This window comes from Cryptotermes secundus, unplaced genomic scaffold (genome assembly GCF_002891405.2).
Source record: "Cryptotermes secundus unplaced genomic scaffold, Csec_1.0 scaffold2009, whole genome shotgun sequence".
NCBI classification, from domain to species: Eukaryota; Metazoa; Arthropoda; class Insecta; order Blattodea; family Kalotermitidae; genus Cryptotermes; species Cryptotermes secundus.
This window is the reverse complement of record NW_019733876.1, coordinates 54883-75692: the sequence shown is the minus strand read 5'-3', so window position 1 is coordinate 75692 and position 20810 is coordinate 54883. Positions and strand designations below refer to the sequence as shown.

Below are 20810 nucleotides of genomic sequence, written 5' to 3'. Positions count from 1 at the left end.
GCCTTTATATGGAAGATGACAAACATTTTAAAGGAAATGCTTCACATGTATTACATGTGTGTGTCGTCTTGTAAGGGTTAAAACATGTTTAAAGAATAAACTAAAACACAACACCACAATCCCATCCATGCTACACACACAATCAGCAGAATACAGAACTAGTGTGAAGGAACGTGACCATCATTGGTCTTCACATCAGGATTTTACTCAATCAAAAATTCTGTTACTTTTAAAAAACATATTTTAAGTACAAGTGTTTTAACTATTCCCCTGGATGGAGACAGTGCATGTGGTAGTGTAGTTGGTTGAGGCACTCTGCTACAAGCTGGAAGGTCGCAGGACCGAATCCCAATGAGGTGGATTTTTTCAATTTACCTAATCCTTCCAGCCACACTATGGCCCTAGGGTCAGCTCAGCCTCTAACAGACATGAGTACCAGGAATTTTCCTGGGGGTAAAGGGCAGCCAGCACGTAAGGCTGACAACTTCACCATCTGTGAGCCAATTGTCTAGACCAGTGGTGGGCAAACTACGGCCCGCGGGCCAGACACGGCCCCCTGATAGGTTCTATCCGGCCCGCGAAATGATTCCTAATCTGTCGAATAAAAAGAAGAAGAATTAAGGAAAATAAATAATTCTGGATTATTTTCTTCTTCTTTCCTCCCTTTTATGTTTAGCCTAGTGACCACAGATTAATTTATTTACTTATCCACTATGGTATTGGAATGCTATGTTAACATTTGAGAGTGAGGCACTGGCTGCTGGCATTTTTGTAGCGAAGAGTAAAACTGGCAACGGAGCCTCCTCGCTGTACCCCCTCCACATTACATCCACTGCAGCTGGCTACTAACACCACATTCTTTTATTCAGACCCGGTCGCACTATTGTTGTAGGTGTTTGCTAGTTTTACTGTGCACATTCGTGAAACATTTCAGCCCTAAGATGTCAACTAAAAAACGTAAAGTTGATTCAGAGTGCCGTGTTTTCAAAGATGAATGGACTTGGAAGTACTTTTTCACAGCTTTTAAGGATAAACCACTGTGTCTTATCTGCAATGAAACCATAGCAGTCTACAAAGAATACAACATTTCCCGGCACTTCATCTCTAAGCATAAGAATGCTAATTATGGAGCCATGACCGAAGATGAAAGGAAACAAAAAGCAGAAGACCTACGTAAAAAACTGTCAGGTCAGCAAAGTATTTTTAAGAAAGTAAATAGTTCTCAGAAAGCAGCTACACATGCAGGTTATGTTGTAGCATACAATATTGCTAAAAGTAACAAAGCTCTCTCTGATGGGGAGTTTGTTAAACACTGCATGCTCAAAGTTTGTGATATTTTATGTCCTGACAGGACAAAGGATTTTGAAACTGTAAGCTTATCTCGAAAAAGTGACTTCTAGAATCGAAGTCATAGATAAAAACATATTATCACAGTTGGAATCAAGGATTGGTCAATTTAAATTCTGCTCCATTACTATGGATGAAAGCACTGATATAAATGATACTGCACAGTTGCTATTATTTATAAGATGTGTTGACAAAAACTTCTCTATTACAGAGGAATTAGCATGCATGCGGTCGTTAAAGGGAACTACAACAGGGTCAGATATTTTTCATGAATTTCTGGAAGGCCTTTCAACTTTGAAAGTACCTATAACTAGCATATGCAGTATTACGACAGATGGAGCACAAAGTATGACAGGGACAAAATCTGGATTTGTTGGGATCTTTAATCAAGAATATCCCGAGAACAATGTTGTATTTCTGCATTGCGTCATACATCAAGACGCCCTGTGTAAATCTGCCTTGGATATGAAACCTGTGCTTGATGTCGTTGTGAAGCTTGTTAATGCCATTCGATCTCGAGGGCTTACTCACAGACAGTTTGGAGAGTTTCTTGACTCCATGCAGTCTGAATACTCTGATTTACTGTACTACTCGAAAGTAAGGTCGCTTAGCGCGGGACGCGTCTTCGAGCGAGTTTGGCAGCTGAAAGACGAAAAGTGTCATTCTTCCAAGAGAAACAGTGGTCTGTAGAATGTGAAATGCTGGAAGATACTGCATGGCTTTCGGACTTTGCATTTTTCACAGATCTTCTCTGCCACCTGAACAAGTTGAATGTCAAGATGCAAGGAAAAAATCAATTTATTGATGATATCTGGGGCCATATCAGAAGTTTTAAACTACAACTTGTTCTGTTTGCAGATCAGCTAGCTAAGAATGACTTGTCTCACTTCCCGAGGTTAAATTCAATAGCCCCAGTGATGAAGGACAAGCTTAGGAGCTACGAGGATAGCCTGAGAAGACTCCGTGGTGAATTTGAACGAAGATTTCAAGACTTCAGTGCCATTGAAAAAGACTTGGATGTTTTCAGTATGCCTTTTAATGTAGACTGTGAAACAGTGAAACCGGACTTGCAACTTGAATTAATTGAGTTGCAATGTAAACACTCAACTGAAACAGTTGTTTCTCAATGTCCCAAAATTAGAGTTCTACAAGTCCTTGTCGAAATCCAGTTTCCCAAATCTGATGTCTCATGCCCAGAAAGTCACTGCTATGTTTGCTTCATCCTATATATGTGAACAGGTGTTTTCTACAATGAAACTTCGAAAGAGTTGTATTAGAAACAGACTGACAGATGAGCATTTAACTTCACTTCTGAGAATCAGTGCATCCCAGTTCGAACCAGATTATGAGAAAATTTTGGAAATGCAGTCACAGTTTCATTCATCACATTCTCCTTCATAATCTTTCAATCATTAATAGGGCTTAGTATTACAAGAATTTTGTAAAATCTACCATTATTGTTTTTAATAAATTATATTGGCCCGCCTAAAGTTTTTTCTTTTTTCTTTGGCTCCTTCCTAAAAAAGTTTGCCCATCACTGGTCTAGACAGTGTGGGAGCCCCAACATTTCACAACCCTAAGGGCCTCCACAGCCTGTTACAAGGATACCTTTACTTTTTACTTTTTAGTGTTTTTAACTATTACAAGACAACACCTCCATGTAATAAGTGTAGAGCATTTCCTTTGAAGTGTTGGTCACCTTCCAATAATGGCCATCACTGGCTGAAATGTGTAAAGGTATTATTAAAAACATTGTTGCATTTGATAGAATTTAAAAGCTCCAAAGAAGTGAAAATCGGATGGTCTAAATTTTCTGAGGAAGACTGTTGCTAAAATAGGGTAGATTTTCTGCTGCTGCTGATGATGAGTAAATGGAGGATGAAATGGTTAGAATATGTATGTTGGGGGAGGTAAGAATTGCGTACAAAGTTGTAGTCTTAAAACCTTAAAGATGTAGTGAGTGAGGGTGTGGACTGGATACATGTAGCTCAGGAGAGGGCGTAATGCATCTATCAGCATCACAAGAACTTCAGTGGTCAGTTATTCCTGACTGACCTAATGAAAATCAGAGTATATTATCCCAACTGAAGCTACTGTATCGTGTGTATCCTGCCATTGAATTAGGGACTTTAACTTCAGTAATTCCAGTCTAGAAAACTGAGATTAACAGCCGTGGGAATCTGTTGCGCTGACCACGCAACACCCTCTGTCCACAAAAAGTGGCACTAAATTGCTGACAAGCAGCTGTCGTTCAGTTGGTATAATTCTCTTGCGGAGGAGGAACTTGAGGAATACAGTTAAAGGAAGCTCTCAGTGAGTAACATGTGCATGAAGAGAGTGTATGGTTCCATGACTAGCATAGCTTGAAACACTTCTTCCTATATAGGTTATTCAGATGAATGCATAATTTGATTACCTCATTGACAAGTTTGTCCATGTAACCTGTTTTTTGGTAATATGTATCTGAGAACCTTAGAATGGGATTTGATGGCTTCATTCAGTGATATGTTCCAAGACTGCAGATTTGTCTGAATGAAACAGGCTTAGGTTCTTAAAGTATTCCTTGTATCTTGTCTCACTGGAATATCCTCTCTTCCCCATGTCTTGTGTGGCGCTTAAACCCCTGAGACCTTCAGTTCCAACTCATTCTTCACTTGCCTAAACATGTGTGAATTCTTCCAAGTCAGGATGTTGGCCATCCTTGTTCAGTTTAATCTGTTAGAATGATAATGTGCCCTTCTGTCACTCAGTCTGTCTCTCTTTGTGGGTGTTTTATGTTTAGGATGCATAGATCTGTTCAGATCTGTTGTGTTGTAACCATTATATATAAATGTTTCCTGTAGATCTGAAATATTCAGATTATCTGTGTCACAGAGTGTCTTGGCACAGAGAACCCTTGCACGATTTTGTTGTGGGTGATGATATGAATCTGCATGAAGGCAGAGGTCCATATGAATGGGTTTTCCACATACAGGGTATCCCAATGAGCCGTCTTAAGTCATTGATCATTAGCATGTACATATAAGGCAGCTGGCTGATGTCTTCTGTTTCCATAGTGAACTTGATGTCCATATACATGTTTGAATGTTGCATTTCCTCAATTTCATATGCTCCAGATGACAAACTTACCATCCGCATATGTATACCAGAAAGATGTTTCTTTGGAAGGCAGTGCTCAGTGCATGTTATTCAAAATATTCCACAAAATAATCAGCCACTTCACAGGAAAATGATGTCTCCATGGCTACTCTGTGTTTTTTTTGTAGAATTTTCCATTAATAAAAAGTGTATGGATGTAAAATTGTTAGACTAGATCTACTATAGCAACAATGATGTAGTTACTGTTAAGTTCTCCTTGACAGGACTTTCCTGAAGATAAATACTATGTCATAACTGACTTAGGATAGCAATTTCTCATGTAGTGGTAAGTGTGTAGCCTGCTTATGAAAGATTCGAAATTTTTATATCATGTAGCACCCATTACCAGTGAAGTCTGTAAAGTCTTGTGGCACTGAATTGTTTGGAGTCAGTAATCAGCGATCACAGTGGACAGGGGCTAGCCAACAGATGGGACCACTCTTCAGGTTATGCAATGCAGAACCAGATCTATGGTGGGAGTGTGGATTGCTCAACTTCATTCACTCCTCCCTTCGCCCAACACACAAACAATGAGAAACAGGCTTTTCATTGTCTGAATTATTTATGTACTTGTATATGTGAGTATCAGCCCTGATGGAGACAGTAGTACTTCTGAGACATTGATTATGTGCTGAACAGTCATGCAGATGATTGCCCAAAGGAATTTTAGTGCATTTTTTTCAACTTAAATTTTATGTCTTATTTGTAAGTTGATTACTTTGCAACAGCTGTTCACTTCTGTTAATTTGATTTGTTTCTTTCCAGGGAAGATCCATCAAGTGGCAATATAATTACATTTTCCCAGTTTTTTATTATAGCTCTTGAAGGTTTCATCTTTACAGCTCACTTTGGTACCAAGAAGCCAAGGATTGGAATCAAGTTAGTATGTTTTTGCTTAATTTAAATTGATAGTGTAAAGGAGTTCATACCACATCAGCCATAAGTACGTGGTATTCCTTTAAAGAATGCTGTCTACTTGGATGTTGGAATGTATAGTCTGGCTGAAGTTTACCAGTGTTTCAGAGGAACATACTGCTTCCATCCTCAGAGTCAAAGTGTACATACTTCCAAAACACTGATAAACTTCTTTCAAGCTACATAGGATAAGATTCCAGAAAATAGTACCATTCGTAGTCAGTAGCTTGAGAACTCAAATCTCTCATGTGCATCCTTCGTTCTTTTCTGAAAATGCTTAATACGTAGGGTTGAGGTGGGAATATGAAGAAACAGCAGTAACATATGAATTAATAATATGTAAGTGGAAGAAAGCATCATTAATGTATGTATTTCAGTTCTGTGCTTTTCTTTTGTGGTGTGAAAAGATTGGTGTCAGGGTTGTTATATTAAAGTTATCCCTCTACTTAATTAAGCACTATGCCATAAGGACACAGGTAGTGGAGGTATAGCTACACCATTCTTTACCTTGCAAGTGGGTGGAGATGAGTGGTCAGTTTCACTCTCCTGTGGCTTTACTTCTGGGGAAACAGCCATCCATGCCAATTATATAGAAGGCTGGATGTGCCCCGGATCCAGTCCAGACACTATGGAAAAAAAGAAAACTCTCTTGTCCCTACCAGGAATCAAACCATGATTACACAGTCATTCATCCCATAGTCTTGTTATATGTTATAAGCATTTGAGATCCATGATACATATATATATATATATATATGTATATATGGGTAGTATTACCTGGTATAAAATGGTGTGATAAGTGAAAGCACCTCTGTTAGTGCGTATGTGCAGAATATGCATTTTGCTACATGTTGCAGAGAACCGTTAGTTTCTCGGTATATGCTGCTGGGTCACTATGCAACAAAATGACAACTATGCCTCAAAAAATTGTAGTTGTAGCCACAGAATCCAACTAGTGCCAAGGTCAAGAAAATGTGGATTTCTACATCAGTCCCCATATACGTGGTGCAATCCAAAAGTTCCCGAAATATATTAATAAAAACTATTACATCTTACCTAGATCTTATTCTGCACCATCACCTTCAAAGTAGTCCCATTGGGAGCGCATACACCGATCCCAGCGTTTCTGCCACTTTTCAAATGCATCGTGGAAGTCTTTCTTTGTTAGGGTGTTTAGTACCATCTGCATTTCCGCTTGAATTTCCTCAACTGTATCAAATCTTCGCCCTTTCAACTTGATTTTCATCTTGTGTAAGAGAAAGAAGTCGCATGGAGCTAAGTCTGGCAAGTATGGTAAGCGGGGAACAACTGCCATCTTGTTTTTAGCCAAAAATTCCTGCACAATGTAAGCCGTATGCAGTCGTGCGTTGTCATGGTGGAGTACCCAGTCGTTTGTGCACCACTTCTCTGGACGTTTTCTCCTCATGTCCTCCCTCAAACACCTTAGAACATCACGATAGAACTCTTTATTGACTGTCTGACCGGGAGGGACAAATTCCTTATGAACAATCCCGTCAGTATCAAAAAAATAGATCAACATGGACTTAATGTTGCTCTTGACTTGTCAAGCTTTTTTTGGCCAAGGTGAAGAAGGGCTCTTCCATTGCGATGATTGCTGCTCGCTTTCAGGGTCATAGCCATAAACCCAAATTTCATCGCCAGTGACAGCCTTCGAAAGAAAGTTTGGATCCTCTTGAAGTTGTTGCTGAAGTTCCCTGCAAACTTCCAAGCGATTCTCCTTCTGTTCATTTTGCAGCAGTCGTGGCACAGACTTCGCCACAATCCTCCTCATGTTCAGTTCCTCTGACAAAATTCATTGACATCATAACTTAGTCCCAAGGTGTTACAGAGGTCTTGGATGGTCAGTCTATGATCTTGCAGAATCAGATCCCTAACTTTTGTGACATTTTCTGGTGTTTTGCCCATTGACAGCCGTCCCGAACGATAGTCATCATCAGTGAATGTTCGACCATTTTTAAAACGCTTATGCCAGTTGTAAGTTTGTGTCTGGCCTAAACTGTTTTCACCAAAAGCTTGCTTCAACATTTGGTGCGTTTCTGCAGCGGTTTTCCCAAGTTTGAAACAAAACTTTATACAGACACGCTGCTCACCCAGGTCAGCCATCGCAAAACTGCAAACTCACGGAAACACAACAATGGAAATACGTTCACCAACAATAAACCCAACCACTCAACTTGACGGCGCTTGCCACACTGATTCAAGAAGGATGTGTGAGGAGACACCTAGTGGTATTTCGATGTAGTCATAACCATTCGTGCGCAAAATTCAAATTTCAGAAACTTTTGGATTGCCCCACATATCTTCATTGTATAGTGGTTAATTAGTTAAGCACAGGGACATCTTTACCTTTACATTTTCTCATGGAAAAGGCCATACTGCTGTAGGCTTTCTGAGGATACAGTATTTCCAGAGAAACCAATTCCCATATCCTTTGCACCCTCCTGATCTCACACCACCACTTGCTTTCCTCTGTAGAGCTTCTGAGTGGTCATGTATGAGATCTGTATGAACACTAGTATTATATTGTAGCATCCTTTTGCAATTTTCACTTAGCCTCTATTATTCATAGTCCTTTGTACAACACCACATCCCACAAAACTTATTAACTTTAAAAGTTTACTACATGTTTTGGCCAATATTGCCATCATCAGGTGTTAAAATCTTTTGATGAGGAAACTGTTGTTTTCTGTTGTTAATATATATGCAGCTCCCTTTGATGTGCTTGTGTATTGGGGTTGGTGTGTTGTGTTCTTCCTTGCTGTGTGTTTTGCCATATTGGCTGAAACATGTAGTGAACTTTTAAACTTTTGAAGTTAATAAGTTTTGTGCGATGTGGTGTTGCACATAAAACTGTGAATAATAGATGCTATGAACACATCATAGGTGCACTACAGTGTTTGAAGGTTGTTTGAGAAACTTAACAGGTAACTTGAAGTGTGCCTTAACCCTTCAGCGCGGGCATTTAAATATCGCTGTTGTTGGGCCTCCTGCGGTAGTATTTTTTAATTTCCCATTTAAAATTTGCCCTAAATTATATTATGTATCATAACTTTTGAACTATATGAGGTATAATTATGAATTTTTCACTGAAATCATCTTAAAAGATGGTTTTATAATCTTACCTTATAATATGAGCGCCCTGTATCTGAGCGATGGAAGCAAGTGGATTAGAATTTGAGTTTCGTATGTTATTTCTTGAAACATCCATCTAAACACAACCCTGCCTCACATTCACTACACCAAAAATAAATTCTTTCCTTTTACCATGTTTTGCGCACACCACACATCTTTTTTGAGGCTTTGCTTTTTTCCTTTGGCTGGAATACGCTCCAGGAAATGTCGTTCTGTGAGTCTTTTATGCATCGGCTCAACTGATGGATGGCCGTATACAGGATGAGGAAAACCAGAACCGTGATTTTCCACGAGGCCTTGTGCTAGTGAAAGTCTGAACTTTAGCGTGCCCATGTTTTTGTTATTCGGGAGACACCGATATATGACCATTGTGTTATGTATTGCTGCATTGAGTAGCCTCTTGAATAACTTCTGATACCACTTAGTACTCTTCTTTCTTTCAAGCAAGTACGGCTGTAGCATTTGATCCCTCAGATCCACTCCTAGCATGTTTCTGTTGTAATCACAAACAACCAAGGGCTTTGTTTCTTGTTTGTTTGCTTTATTCACAACCACACGCATATCATCTGTATGGTATGTTGATATCATAGCTGCCATCGTAACTGTGAGGTCAGCGTTCTATTTAGACTGACTGGCAAAGCTGCAGGAGATTGAATGTTATGTTTACACGAACAGAGAGCTAATTCTGTTCACAACAGCCCAGTGCAATCGTCATGCTGGCATGGTTCATTCCATATTTATGGACCTTCGAAATTAAGCTTACAGCTTAGCGTACGGTGTATGGCAAACCGCAGGTAGGACCATTTAAATACCAGCGTACCATGTATGGCAAACCATGCTGAAGGGTTAAACATAATTTCTCTCACCTTGACCATTTCTTTAAATATAATTTTACTGCATAAATGCAATTAATTGTAGTCATAAAGCATTTCATGCCACTCCATACTGAGCCATATTGTGTAGCATTAAATAAACATTTTCCTTCTTTCTTTACAGAGATTATGCCATCCTTGTTGCTATGTTCTTCTGTGCTAATGTGTGCAATAATTATGCATTCAATTTCAACATTCCCATGCCCCTTCACATGATATTTAGGGCTGTAAGTATTATTATTTATTATTTATTTATTTATTTATTTCATATCATATCCATGGATCATTGTACATGATATAGGACAAGTCAAATACTTTACAATACAATAAGTAATAATAATAATAGTAATAATAGTAATAATAATAATAATAATACAATATATAACACAATGATATAATAGTATACAAAGATAATAAAATTATGATTCGAATGATATATATCCTGGGTGGTTATGGTTATGGAGAGTTTGATGGAATGAAGATTGGCAGGGGAAACCGAAGTACTCGGAGAAAACCTGCCCCAGTGCCACTTTGTCCATCACAAATCCCACTGGACCAGACCGCCTCGGTGGGAAGCCAGCGACTAACCGCTTAAGCTGTGGCACGGCCTTAGAGATAATATTGTCTGGTATGTTGCTTCACTGTAGTTTATGGTCCTGGTCTCTGTAGTGCTGGTGAAGCTTCTTGAAGTCTGCATATCTCCAGAGTAGCCTGTTCCGGTAAATCTCCACTGTGTTAGCTTGGTTGCTGGAAAAGGGAAAAGAAAACTGCGCAGTAGCGATTCCAAAACCAATTATTCTCCAAAACCAATTATTCATTACTTATGTGATTATAATTGATTAGAGCTAGTGCTTGCCCCATACAAGAGAAACTCATCCACTTTGTAGAAGCAATGATTAAGTAGGTAAGTTTTCAAAGCACTTCTGAACTTGAATAGTACTGGTATCTCTTTAATATGTAGTGGTAAATGATTTAGCAGTCGAATTCCTACATTGTTAAAGTTGTTCTTGTATAGACTTGTATTACATGGGACGATGTGTAAGTCGTCTTTTTTCCTTGTATTGTATGAGTGTAATCCTGAGTTGGTTGTGAAATCATTTAAATTGGATTTTATGTATATTAAAATTTCGTATATATACAAAGATGGTAAAGGTAATATATGTAATGATTTGAAAATTTGTTTACAACTAGTTGTTTTTGGGACCTGGGTCATAGCTCTTATAGCTCTCTTTTGTAATTTAAATATCAATTTTGCTTTTACTGAGTTACCCCAAAATATCAGTCCATATGATAGCAAAGATTGGAAATAAGCAAAATATAACGTGCGGACAGTCTCTAATCCAGTCACTCTTCTGACTACTCTTAGGCCAAAACATATTTTACATAAATTGTTTGCTAACTTTTGCGTATGTATAGTCCATCTCAGATGCTTATCTAGCCAGACTCCCAGAAATTTTGAGTGATCTGTGTAATTGATGACAGTGTCATAAATCTTTATTGAAGGGCATTCGAGTTGTAGTTTTTGAGGATGATGAAAGGCTATTGCTATTGTTTTTTCTTTGTTAATAGTTAATTGATTCCACTCAAACCACTCTGTGAGTTTGTTTATTGTTTCATTTGTTTTCCTTTGAATTTCGTTGGCGCTATTTCCTGTTATAAAAATGCTAGTATCATCAGCAAAGAACGTTGGTTTCCCATGCTCTATGACAGCCTCTAGGTCATTTATGTATAATAGAAACAACACTGGTCCCAGAACAGAACCTTGTGGGACGCCATGGCTAATGGGTCTCTTTCGGGATAGGTAATTACTGATTCGATTAGTTTGTTTACATCTGTATGTAATTTCTACTTCTTGCTCCCTGTTTTTTAAATATGTTTGGAACCACCTTAGTGTAACCCCTCGTATTCCCATTCTTGCCATTTTTCTTAGTAATATGTCATGGTCTACTAGGTCAAACGCTTTTGATAAATCTAAAAATAACCCTATACTTGCTTCTTTTTCATCTAGTGCTTTGTAGACCATCTTTGTAAATTCCGTGATTGCTGTATGTGTTGATTTCCCTTTACAGAATCCGTGTTGTTTGTTGTTAATTATGCTATACTTATTTATGAATGATAGAAGTCTCCTGTGCATAATTTTTTCAATTATTTTAGAAAAAACAGAAATTAATGATACTGGCCTGTAGTTATCAACAGTAGCAGTACAACCTTTTTTATACAAAGGTTTCACTTTTGCTATTTTTAGTTGGTCAGGGAAGTAACCAGATGAAAATGACAGATTTATTATGTATGTTAGAGCATTTGCTAGTTGAGAATGACATTTTTTAATAATGAACTCTGGAATATCGTCTATGCCCGTTGACTTTTTATTACCCAGTGTTTTAATTATGTCTACCACCTCCTTTTCAGTGGTTGGGATTAAGAACATGCTATTGCTGTTGTATTTTATTGTATTTATCCTGTCTACATTATTTTGTGCTATCGGATTGTTACTCCGGATATGCTGGGCAATGTTAGTGTAGTAATCATTAAAAACATTGGCTATTTCTTTGGGATCCTGTATAGCTGTTCCAGTCACTTCTATTTCAATGTTCTTTGGAACTTTTTGCTGATTGCCTAATTCTTCTTTGATTAAATCCCACATGGCTTTTGATTTATTCCCAGATGATCGTATTCGCATGTTGTTGTGTAACTTTTTAGCCTCGCTGATAACTTTGTTGTATATTTTTTTGTACTGGCTATAGTATTTTTTAAGTTCTTCAGATGTGTTTCCTTCCTTCATTAGGCTATGAAGAGTCCTAAGTCTATTTCCTGATACCCGTATGCCTAAGGTAATCCATTTATTTTCTTGCTGCTTAATTTTTACCCATTTTTTAGGCATAGCTATATTGTGACAGTACTGAAAGATGCCTAAAAATTCATTGTATGCAACATTCGCCTCATTTTGCTTAAAAACAAGCTCCCAAGTCTCTTTTCCTAGTAAATAATTTAGATATTGTACGTTTTCCTCACTGTAAAGTCTAGCTAATTTGAACTCCTTAGTTATTCTACCTTGTCCTTTTTTATTCTTATAGTGCATATATACTTGTAGTATTTGGGCATTATGATCAGAGAGCCCTGTTTCTGCCACTTTATAGTTGTATTCCCATAAGCCCCTGTTTAGTATTATTTGGTCTATGGCTGTTTGGCTTGTAGGTCCTATTCTTGTTGGGACATCAACTATTGCTTGTAAGCCATATGAGTCCAGCATTGTCTGCAATTGTGGATTTACACTTTTTTTTATAAAATCTACATTGAGATCTCCTACAATAATAATATTCTTCCCTTTGTTGGTTAGACTGTTAAGTATTTTGTCCAGATTTTTTATAAATATGTTGATGTTACTGTTAGGAGTTCTATATATACAGATTATGATAGTATTAAATTGTATAAGTTCAATTATGCTGGCCTCAAAGTGCTCTTCTTGATTTAAGCTTTCAAATAGGTTACAAGGTTTTGCATCTAGGTTTGTTTTGACATAAATGCATGAACCTCCATGCAATTTATTTTTCCTACAAAATTTTGAAATCAAGGAGTAGTTTTCAAAGTTATAATAACCTATTTCTCTTTCATCTAACCAATGTTCAGTGATACAAAGTATATCTGATTCTAGCATTTTGTTTGTTAATAGCACTTCTATATTTAGTTTCTTGTTACTTAGACTTTGAACATTTTGATGTATTATTTGGATGTTTGCACTCATTTTGTTAGTATTCTTGAGAGTACCAGTACTATTCTTATTATTATGCTTATCTATAAAAAATCTTTACTTAGCTTTACTGGGAGCTTCCTTTTCCTGGTTGACATTCGGATTTCCTGCTGCTGGTCTCCACTGGATGACACCACTCTGTTGAGGGATGGATCGACTGGAGTTGCCTTATCTTCCTTCGCCTGGTTTTCTGCAGTTTCACCCTCTACTTCAGTCACCTGGATTTCTGTAACCTCGTCCTCCGTTGCAGTCCCTTGAATTTCTGCAGTCTCGTCCTCTGTTGCAGTCGCCTGAATTTCCGCTGTCTCTTCCTCTGTTTCATTCAGTTGAGTTTTTGTAGTCTTTTTCTGGACAGTGTTTCCTTCATAGTTTAGTGGAATGGCTTCAACATGGATTCTAGATTCTGACGGTGTAGTTCTGTTGACTCTTTCCCCCACTTTCAGTTTAACTAATTTGGCTATCTGCTGACACATCTTTACTTTCCCTTCTTTGTTCATGTGCAGCCCATGTTTTGTGAAGTGTTGCCTGCCAAGATCCATACTGCAGATTGCTGCATGCTGATATGATTTCATTCTTTTGGCTAGAAGTCTATTGAATCGTATCACCTCTCTGTTGACACAAGACCAATCAGCCAGGTCATGTCTGTGTGGTGCTTCCATAATCAATATGTTGGTATGACTGGTCCTTTCTATAAAGTTGATTACGTTGTTTATTCCTTCCTTTGCTCTATCTTTGCCGATGTCATTGGTACCAGCCCACACTACTACAATGTCATTCTTTGTCATCCTTTTGTCAATATTGGTATTTAATATGTCACTTGATCTGGCACCTGGTTTCACAATTCCTATGACCCCGAACTCTTTACTTAATTCGTTCATTATAAGGTCTGCACTTCTTTTCGCATGGCTGTCCCCAAGTATCAGGACGCTGTGCTTCTTGGATTTTACCATATTGCATGTATTATTTGATTGTTGATTTTTGTGCTTTTGCTCCGATTTCTTGCGATTTCTCATACTAGGGACTCCGTTAACTACTGTTGCTATTGGTCTGCCTTTGTACTTCGTGAGAGGTTGTAGGTTAGGTTGGCTATGTTCTTGAAGATTATTTAACACTGCATAGCGATTTGCTGTGTGAACACAGTAGTCAGTAATAGGTGGTAAATTAACTCTCTCCTTAGTCGCCTGACTTATTCTCACTTGCCTCCAATCATCAGTATCACATTCATCGCACTCCTTACAGTGGATATAGTTACCACTGGATTCTTGTTCCGATGTTGAGCTAACTTCTTTTTGTAGTAACTCTATGATAAACTGAGCAGTTTTAAGATCCTCTTGCACTCTTTGAAGTTCCCTTTTTAGTTTTATACAACTTAAACAAGAAGTTCCACTACTATGAACTACATTATTATATAAAATGTTAGAGCTCACTCTAGACGCCTCAATACCATCCGCCATCTTGGTAAAAATTATTATTTAACTGCAAATGGGTTTTCACCCAGTGTCAGTGGTACTACAATAAGACAACAGACAAATAATACAGATAAACACGTTCAAATAAACCATAGCACACAAACATCTAAATAACAGACATATTTTACTGAAATGTGACTATCCTCAGTGCTTGTCTGTTCATGCTTGACATTTATGTAAGCATCTCGAAAACTGGACTGTTGACTCCATTGAAGTATGTCTTGAACAGGAACAGTTTTCACAGACTTCCTGCAGTGTACACATCTGATAGACATTTTGTGATACAAAAATTAGAGGTTTATGTTTCAGTTACAAATGCAGTAAAGTCCCAGTTATCTGGTTGTAATTGGATAATTGAATTCAGGACTTTAAAAAGTAAGATATTCTCCAAGATCCTCAGATATTTAAGGTTTGATTTATTAGTGAATTGTTATATCATGAGATGTCACTGCATGTTTTGTTAGGACAATTGCCATTAGAGTGTAAATTGGCCTTGCACAGTTTCATCTGTCTAAACTCAAGAGTTTAGACAGATGAAACTGCCATTAGAACTGCTGGCTTTGAGTTTAAATTGGCCTTGCACAGTTTCATATGTCTGCACTCAGAGTCTAGTGTTTTGTTAGGACAGTTGCCATTAGAACCGCTGGCTTTGAGTGTAAATTGCCTTGCACAGTTTCATATGTCTAAACTGAAGAGTTTAGTGTTTTGTTAGGACAATTGCCATTAGAACCGCTGGCTTCGAGTGTAAATTGGCCTTGCACAGTTTCATCTGTCTAAAGTCAGAGTTTAGTGTTTTGTTAGTTGTTACCTTATAAAACAAATTTGAAAAAAAATCTGGGGAGTCATGGCAGCCGTGATGTACTCTACTTCTTGTGATGTAATGCTGCAGAGGTAGTATAATATATTGTCACAAAAAGGGGAGGGCATTGCACATGAGTAATGAGATGGGATTTATTGACACCTTATACACAGTACTCGGAACTACAGGCAATTACAACACTTCTGTTTTGCTGACATACATACTTTACATTTCACTCTTACACACACAGTAGGATTGTCAGTCTTCACTAGTTGTATCCAGGTAGTGGATTTATAGCAGTCTCATTGTTACTTCAGTTCACATATGAATTCTTTACACTACCCAATTCCTTTCTTGCCATTTCTTCTCAATCACCTTCAACTGCCATCTCCAGAACTCAACCTGAGTCGAGTTCACTCAAAGTCAAAGTCACATTGCGACTGACAGTCAGTCAGTCTTGGTGTTGAGCCCAATCTGGGGTTCATGACCAGATATTTATTACTGTTTGGCAGTTACGATCTTGTTTTTGTGGGGCGCCCCCTCTGACGAGAGGATAGGTCTGTCTTTTGTATTTGCTACTGGCTGTTGCTAGCGTACGCTTTCTTAGGTCCTAGTCCCTTGGGACTTGCAACCATATTTTACTGTCTCAGATTTGAGACTTTCCTTTCCGTTGCCTCCTACGACTTGCAGGGTTCATGGTGGAGGTATTCGACCCCGCCTACACACAGGTTCTCACTTGAAGGACTTCCTGTATCCCTTTATAACCCCTTACCACGGACCACACAGAAAACACAGCCTCTCTGTTGTAGAGAAGGCTTGTTTACTGATCCATTGCCAAGCAGTGGAGATTCTATTGTTGCACACATACGCTTCTGCGGTAATGTGTTTACCGAGCCATTGCCTAGCAGTGGGTCATACATCACAATGAATTTTCTTAAGTGCAAAAATTATTGAACTGAAGGTGAAGAGAACTGTTAGTTGCCTCAAACTTAGGGATCAAGTCTTGTGTTTTACTCCTTGATACCTTGCATGTTGTTACTCTCACCTCTGACATTTGAGATGACATACACATTTAGAGACTAACTTAACAAATATGATTTTTCAAATATTGTATTTAAGCATCCCGTTGCATTAAGATCGACATACACAGACCAATTAGTGGGATATAATTTTAAAGAGGATGAAATAGTTGTATGTTATTGGGACATCGAGACTGTCAGCTGTGTGTGTTCAGTTTATGCACCAGAGATTGTTGAAAGAATAAGAAATGCATTGCAACAGAGCTGCTCACACACAGCCATGCAAAAATTGTGAGGCTTAGAAATTTAAAAGATGACAATTGAGCAAATTTTCACAGGTGTTTCAGTTACCATCCAGACTTAATACTGATTACTCAGTGTTTAAAGGATCAGTATAAACTTGTGTGCTTCAATTTCTGTTTTTTTTTTTTTTTTTTGTCATTAATTTTGGATGCTGATGCAGATGTGTTAATATTATTGATGATATCTATTTAGACCCATTTTCACCTCAGGATGTGTCATCAAAAAGAATTTCCTGTTGTAGGCTGAAGAGCATTCTTTGCAAATGCATGAACAACAATTGGAATTCTTCTGTATGTCAGCACATGAGATTCTATCCTAAGAATTCTGCCTGTCTTGATGGTAGCCTGTGTTCAGAAAAAGTGTGAACAGCAGGTGCATATCAGTTCATGGTCCAGTTCACTATAATTAACATAGCATATAAGTACTCTTACAAGTGTGCTCATACACACTTACACACTTCTCCTTCCACAGCAGCACATTCTAAAAATCCAGTCCCAGTGGTGGACCCTGTGGCTAACACCAAGAATAATTTAGTTAAATTAGAAACTGATTTCATTATTAACCTTCCATGAGGTTAGAATTTATTTTTTTATGATTATGACAGTATATTAGTGTGTCATATCTGTCACTATGACAGGGATGTGAATTAAATGTTCAGATTTTAAGATTGCAAAACATGGAAGTATTTTTTGAGTGTTTTTATTAGTATGTAATGTGTGTTTCTTTTTTCAGGGATCTTTGATTGCAAATATGATTATGGGTATACTGATCTTGAAGAAGAAATATACACTGTCAAAATATCTTTCAGTTTTCATGATTACACTTGGAATTTCAATTTGCACTATTGTATCAGGAAAAGATGTTGTGAGTATTATTTTAAAATGGTTGAAACGTTATATTCTGCAAGTTTCCCTGTCTGAAATATCTGCTTATATTCTCCATTCCTATTGATATTTTCTCGTCATAGAATCATAATTTTGAGTCGGTATGATGTAGTATTTACAGCAGTGCAGTAAAACATGTTGTAGTATCTTGCTGGTTTTTTCTTGGATTGAATTTTCTTAAAAGTCTTTTAAAAGCCCTAGTTATGTAAGGGGAGACAGGTTTGATTGTATATGTAATTCTCATATTCATTTGTAAAACTCCATGGTTTTAGTCCACCAGCGAACTATACCAATCGAGTGACTGCCGCTTGTTGGTGAAGTTAGTGCCAATTTTAGTGGATAAAAAGTGTTGTGTGGTCAGCACAATGAATCCCCACAGCCGTTAATTTCTGTTTTCTAGACTGTAGCTGCTATTTCCTTGAAATAGCTCCTCAGTTATCCCCATGAGGCTGAGTTAACCCTTTTCAGACCCACTACTTCTCAGAAAATCTGGTAGCGCCAGGAATCAAACTCAGACCTCTGGATCAGTAGCTAGGACCTCTGACCACTAGACCACAGAGGTGGTCTCATTTGTAAAACAGCCAACTGAAATACATCATATGTATGAAGAGATTTATAGAAAAGTTTGAAGCATAAATTACAAGCTTTATACCACCTTCCAGATGACAGCAAACATGTCCACTCTTAGAGCACTTTAACACCAATGATTCTTATGGACAGATTCACCAGTGTAAAGGAAGTACAGTATTTCTATTTTGATTCCAAATTAGCGTCACAAAAGCAACAAACTCTGTAGTTTTAGTCCACAAGCGAACTATACTGACCAGGCGACCACTGCTTGTTGGTGAAGTTAGTGCCAACTTTAGTGGATAGAGGGTGTTGCGTGGTCAGAGCAACAAATTCCCACGGCCGTTAATTGCGGTTTTCTAAACCGGAGCCACTATTTCCTTAAAATAGCTCCTCAATTATCCTCACGAAGCTGAGTGGCCCTGTTCCAGACCCACTGCCTCTCAGAAAATCTGCTAGCACTGGGAATCGAACATGGACCTCTGGAGAACATAATGAAGAGTAGAACTCCTCTTTTCATGATATGCTAGGGAGAGTTTTTTTTTTCTGTTTCTCCTGATGTGTTAATATCCCTTTCAAAAAAGTAAATTTGCGCCTTTCATAACTGTATGTTGTGTGACCATATACATGAACAACTGAGAAATCTTGAAAAGTAAGTCATGTCAGAATCTTATGTCAGTCCAACCCAGACTGTTCAGCATTAATTTGATTTTTAGCACACCAGTACTATAAACAGACTTGAGGCCGATAGTGCGCATGTTATGATCATTAAACACTGTAAATTCAAACTGTTCTCATTAAAAGATCCAACAATGTGAAACTTCAACCAGCAGATACCACAGCAAAATATCTGAGAAATATTAATGTTGTGATGTGTATGAGTAGACATCATTTATGGCATTTTCATTATGTATGAATATGTCAGTTGTTGGCAGTAGATGGCATTAGTGATACACCTACAAAATGGCATATTAAAAATAATTTTTGTTCCTGCTAGTTTTAATTATCCTGTTCATCCCATCATGATAACAACTCAGTTTTTTGCCTGTTATTATGTTTGTGACTGGTTGTGGCACAGCCTCTAGCCTATTAAATTTAAGAAAACATTTTTATGCTGTTCCTGTGTTCATACTAGAATCGTAAATAAGCATTGAATTCAAGTATACTTTCACTACTTTCCATACTTCTACTGACACCTCATCCTCCTTGATGGTGGCCTTGACTGCCATTTTTACCATTTACACTGCCACTATGACTACCACAACCAACACCATCTCCATATTCACCACCACCACCACCGCCACCGCCACCTCAAAGAACACACCACAATAACCACAACTACCAACACCATGGATCACCATCTTGACCATCACAGACCACCGCAACCACCACCCACCACCACAGCAATAACCACTTCTTTCCAGATCTTTTCCAATTCATCATTCACTAATCATTATGGCATTCAGTGCTTTATATTTTAAGATCATTAAATAAAGTATAAATACATGAAGAAGTAATGAGATCCATCATGTATAGTGAGTTTAGTAGGAGAATATTGAAGTTTGCCTTTTCATGTTCAGCCACTACTGGCCATCATCAAAAGGCAATGAAGAAAAACTTTCTATATGTGTTTGAACAAAGGTAGTTGTTCTAGCATTATAAATTGAGACTAAAATGTAATGCAGTCAAAGTAAGTTGTGTATATTAAAAGTAATTGTTAAAATCAGTTAAAATAAATGGTCTTCTTGCCTAAGTAGAGAAACACAACAACAGCCTTCATTTCAATTTTATATTAAAGCATCCTGTTACACACTACACAATGTATGACACAAACTCCGTCCTAAGTGCAACAATTTATTGTACTTCTTTTGTCTTCTTTTCTTCTACACTACATATTTCGGCCGTAAATGGCCATCATCAGGTGTATTTCTCTCACGTAGCTGTTACACTGCTCGTAGTTTAAAATTTAAAAACACCAGCTTTCTTAATTGTTCATTTCTCCGTTGTTAATAGGTCCTGATATATCAGAATCCCCTTTCTAATATTTGTCAGATATCTATAAAATCTTTGTTAGGNTCAAAGCCATTCTCTGCATTTTGTGCACACTCATGAGCATTTCAGGACCCATTTTATGCTAAACTTGTGTTAGCCCAGCCTAACTGTGATAATCTTGTAGAGCACAGCACGTGAAATTAGTGGAAATTCACATGAAAGTTCTCAAATTGTGAAGCACTGTCTTTCAGTTCTTTTGGTCATCACTCACTATAAATGGCCGACCACTTCACTCTTCATCGTGAACATTTGTTCACCCATCTTTGAACATTCTACACCACTGTCTTACAGTTCCTTCACTTATTACATTTTGGCAGTAATTTCAGCAGCACTCATGTTTTTAGTGTGAAGAAAGTGGATAATAGTGTGAATTTCACAGCTGGTGGGATTATTAATTGCAGGATACATCATAACTCTCTGCAGAGACAGGAACAATCACTAAGTGACCAGTTATGTGATGGTTTACAAGGCAATGAGTCTTGTGCCACTATCCATCATACATGAGCTCTCCCCTGCTCCTACCTCAGTTGCCTAATATAAATGG

General features: G+C 37.9%; 1 protein-coding gene across 7 annotated transcripts in view; it reads left to right on the top strand.

Moving 5' to 3' along the window:
* LOC111868352 (UDP-xylose and UDP-N-acetylglucosamine transporter) overlaps positions 1-20810 on the top strand; it is a 46881-nt gene that overhangs the window by 995 nt on the left and 25076 nt on the right. For all 7 annotated transcript variants that reach the window (XR_004513433.1, XR_002843495.2, XR_004513432.1 and 4 more), the window contains exons 2-4: positions 5251-5364; positions 9550-9652; positions 17496-17627. Coding sequence is in view for 1 of the 7 variants with exons in the window: in XM_023858922.2 (XP_023714690.1) it covers positions 5251-5364; positions 9550-9652; positions 17496-17627 (349 nt within the window). In the remaining 6 variants the exon portion in view is untranslated. The remainder of the gene's footprint in view (positions 1-5250; positions 5365-9549; positions 9653-17495; positions 17628-20810) is intronic.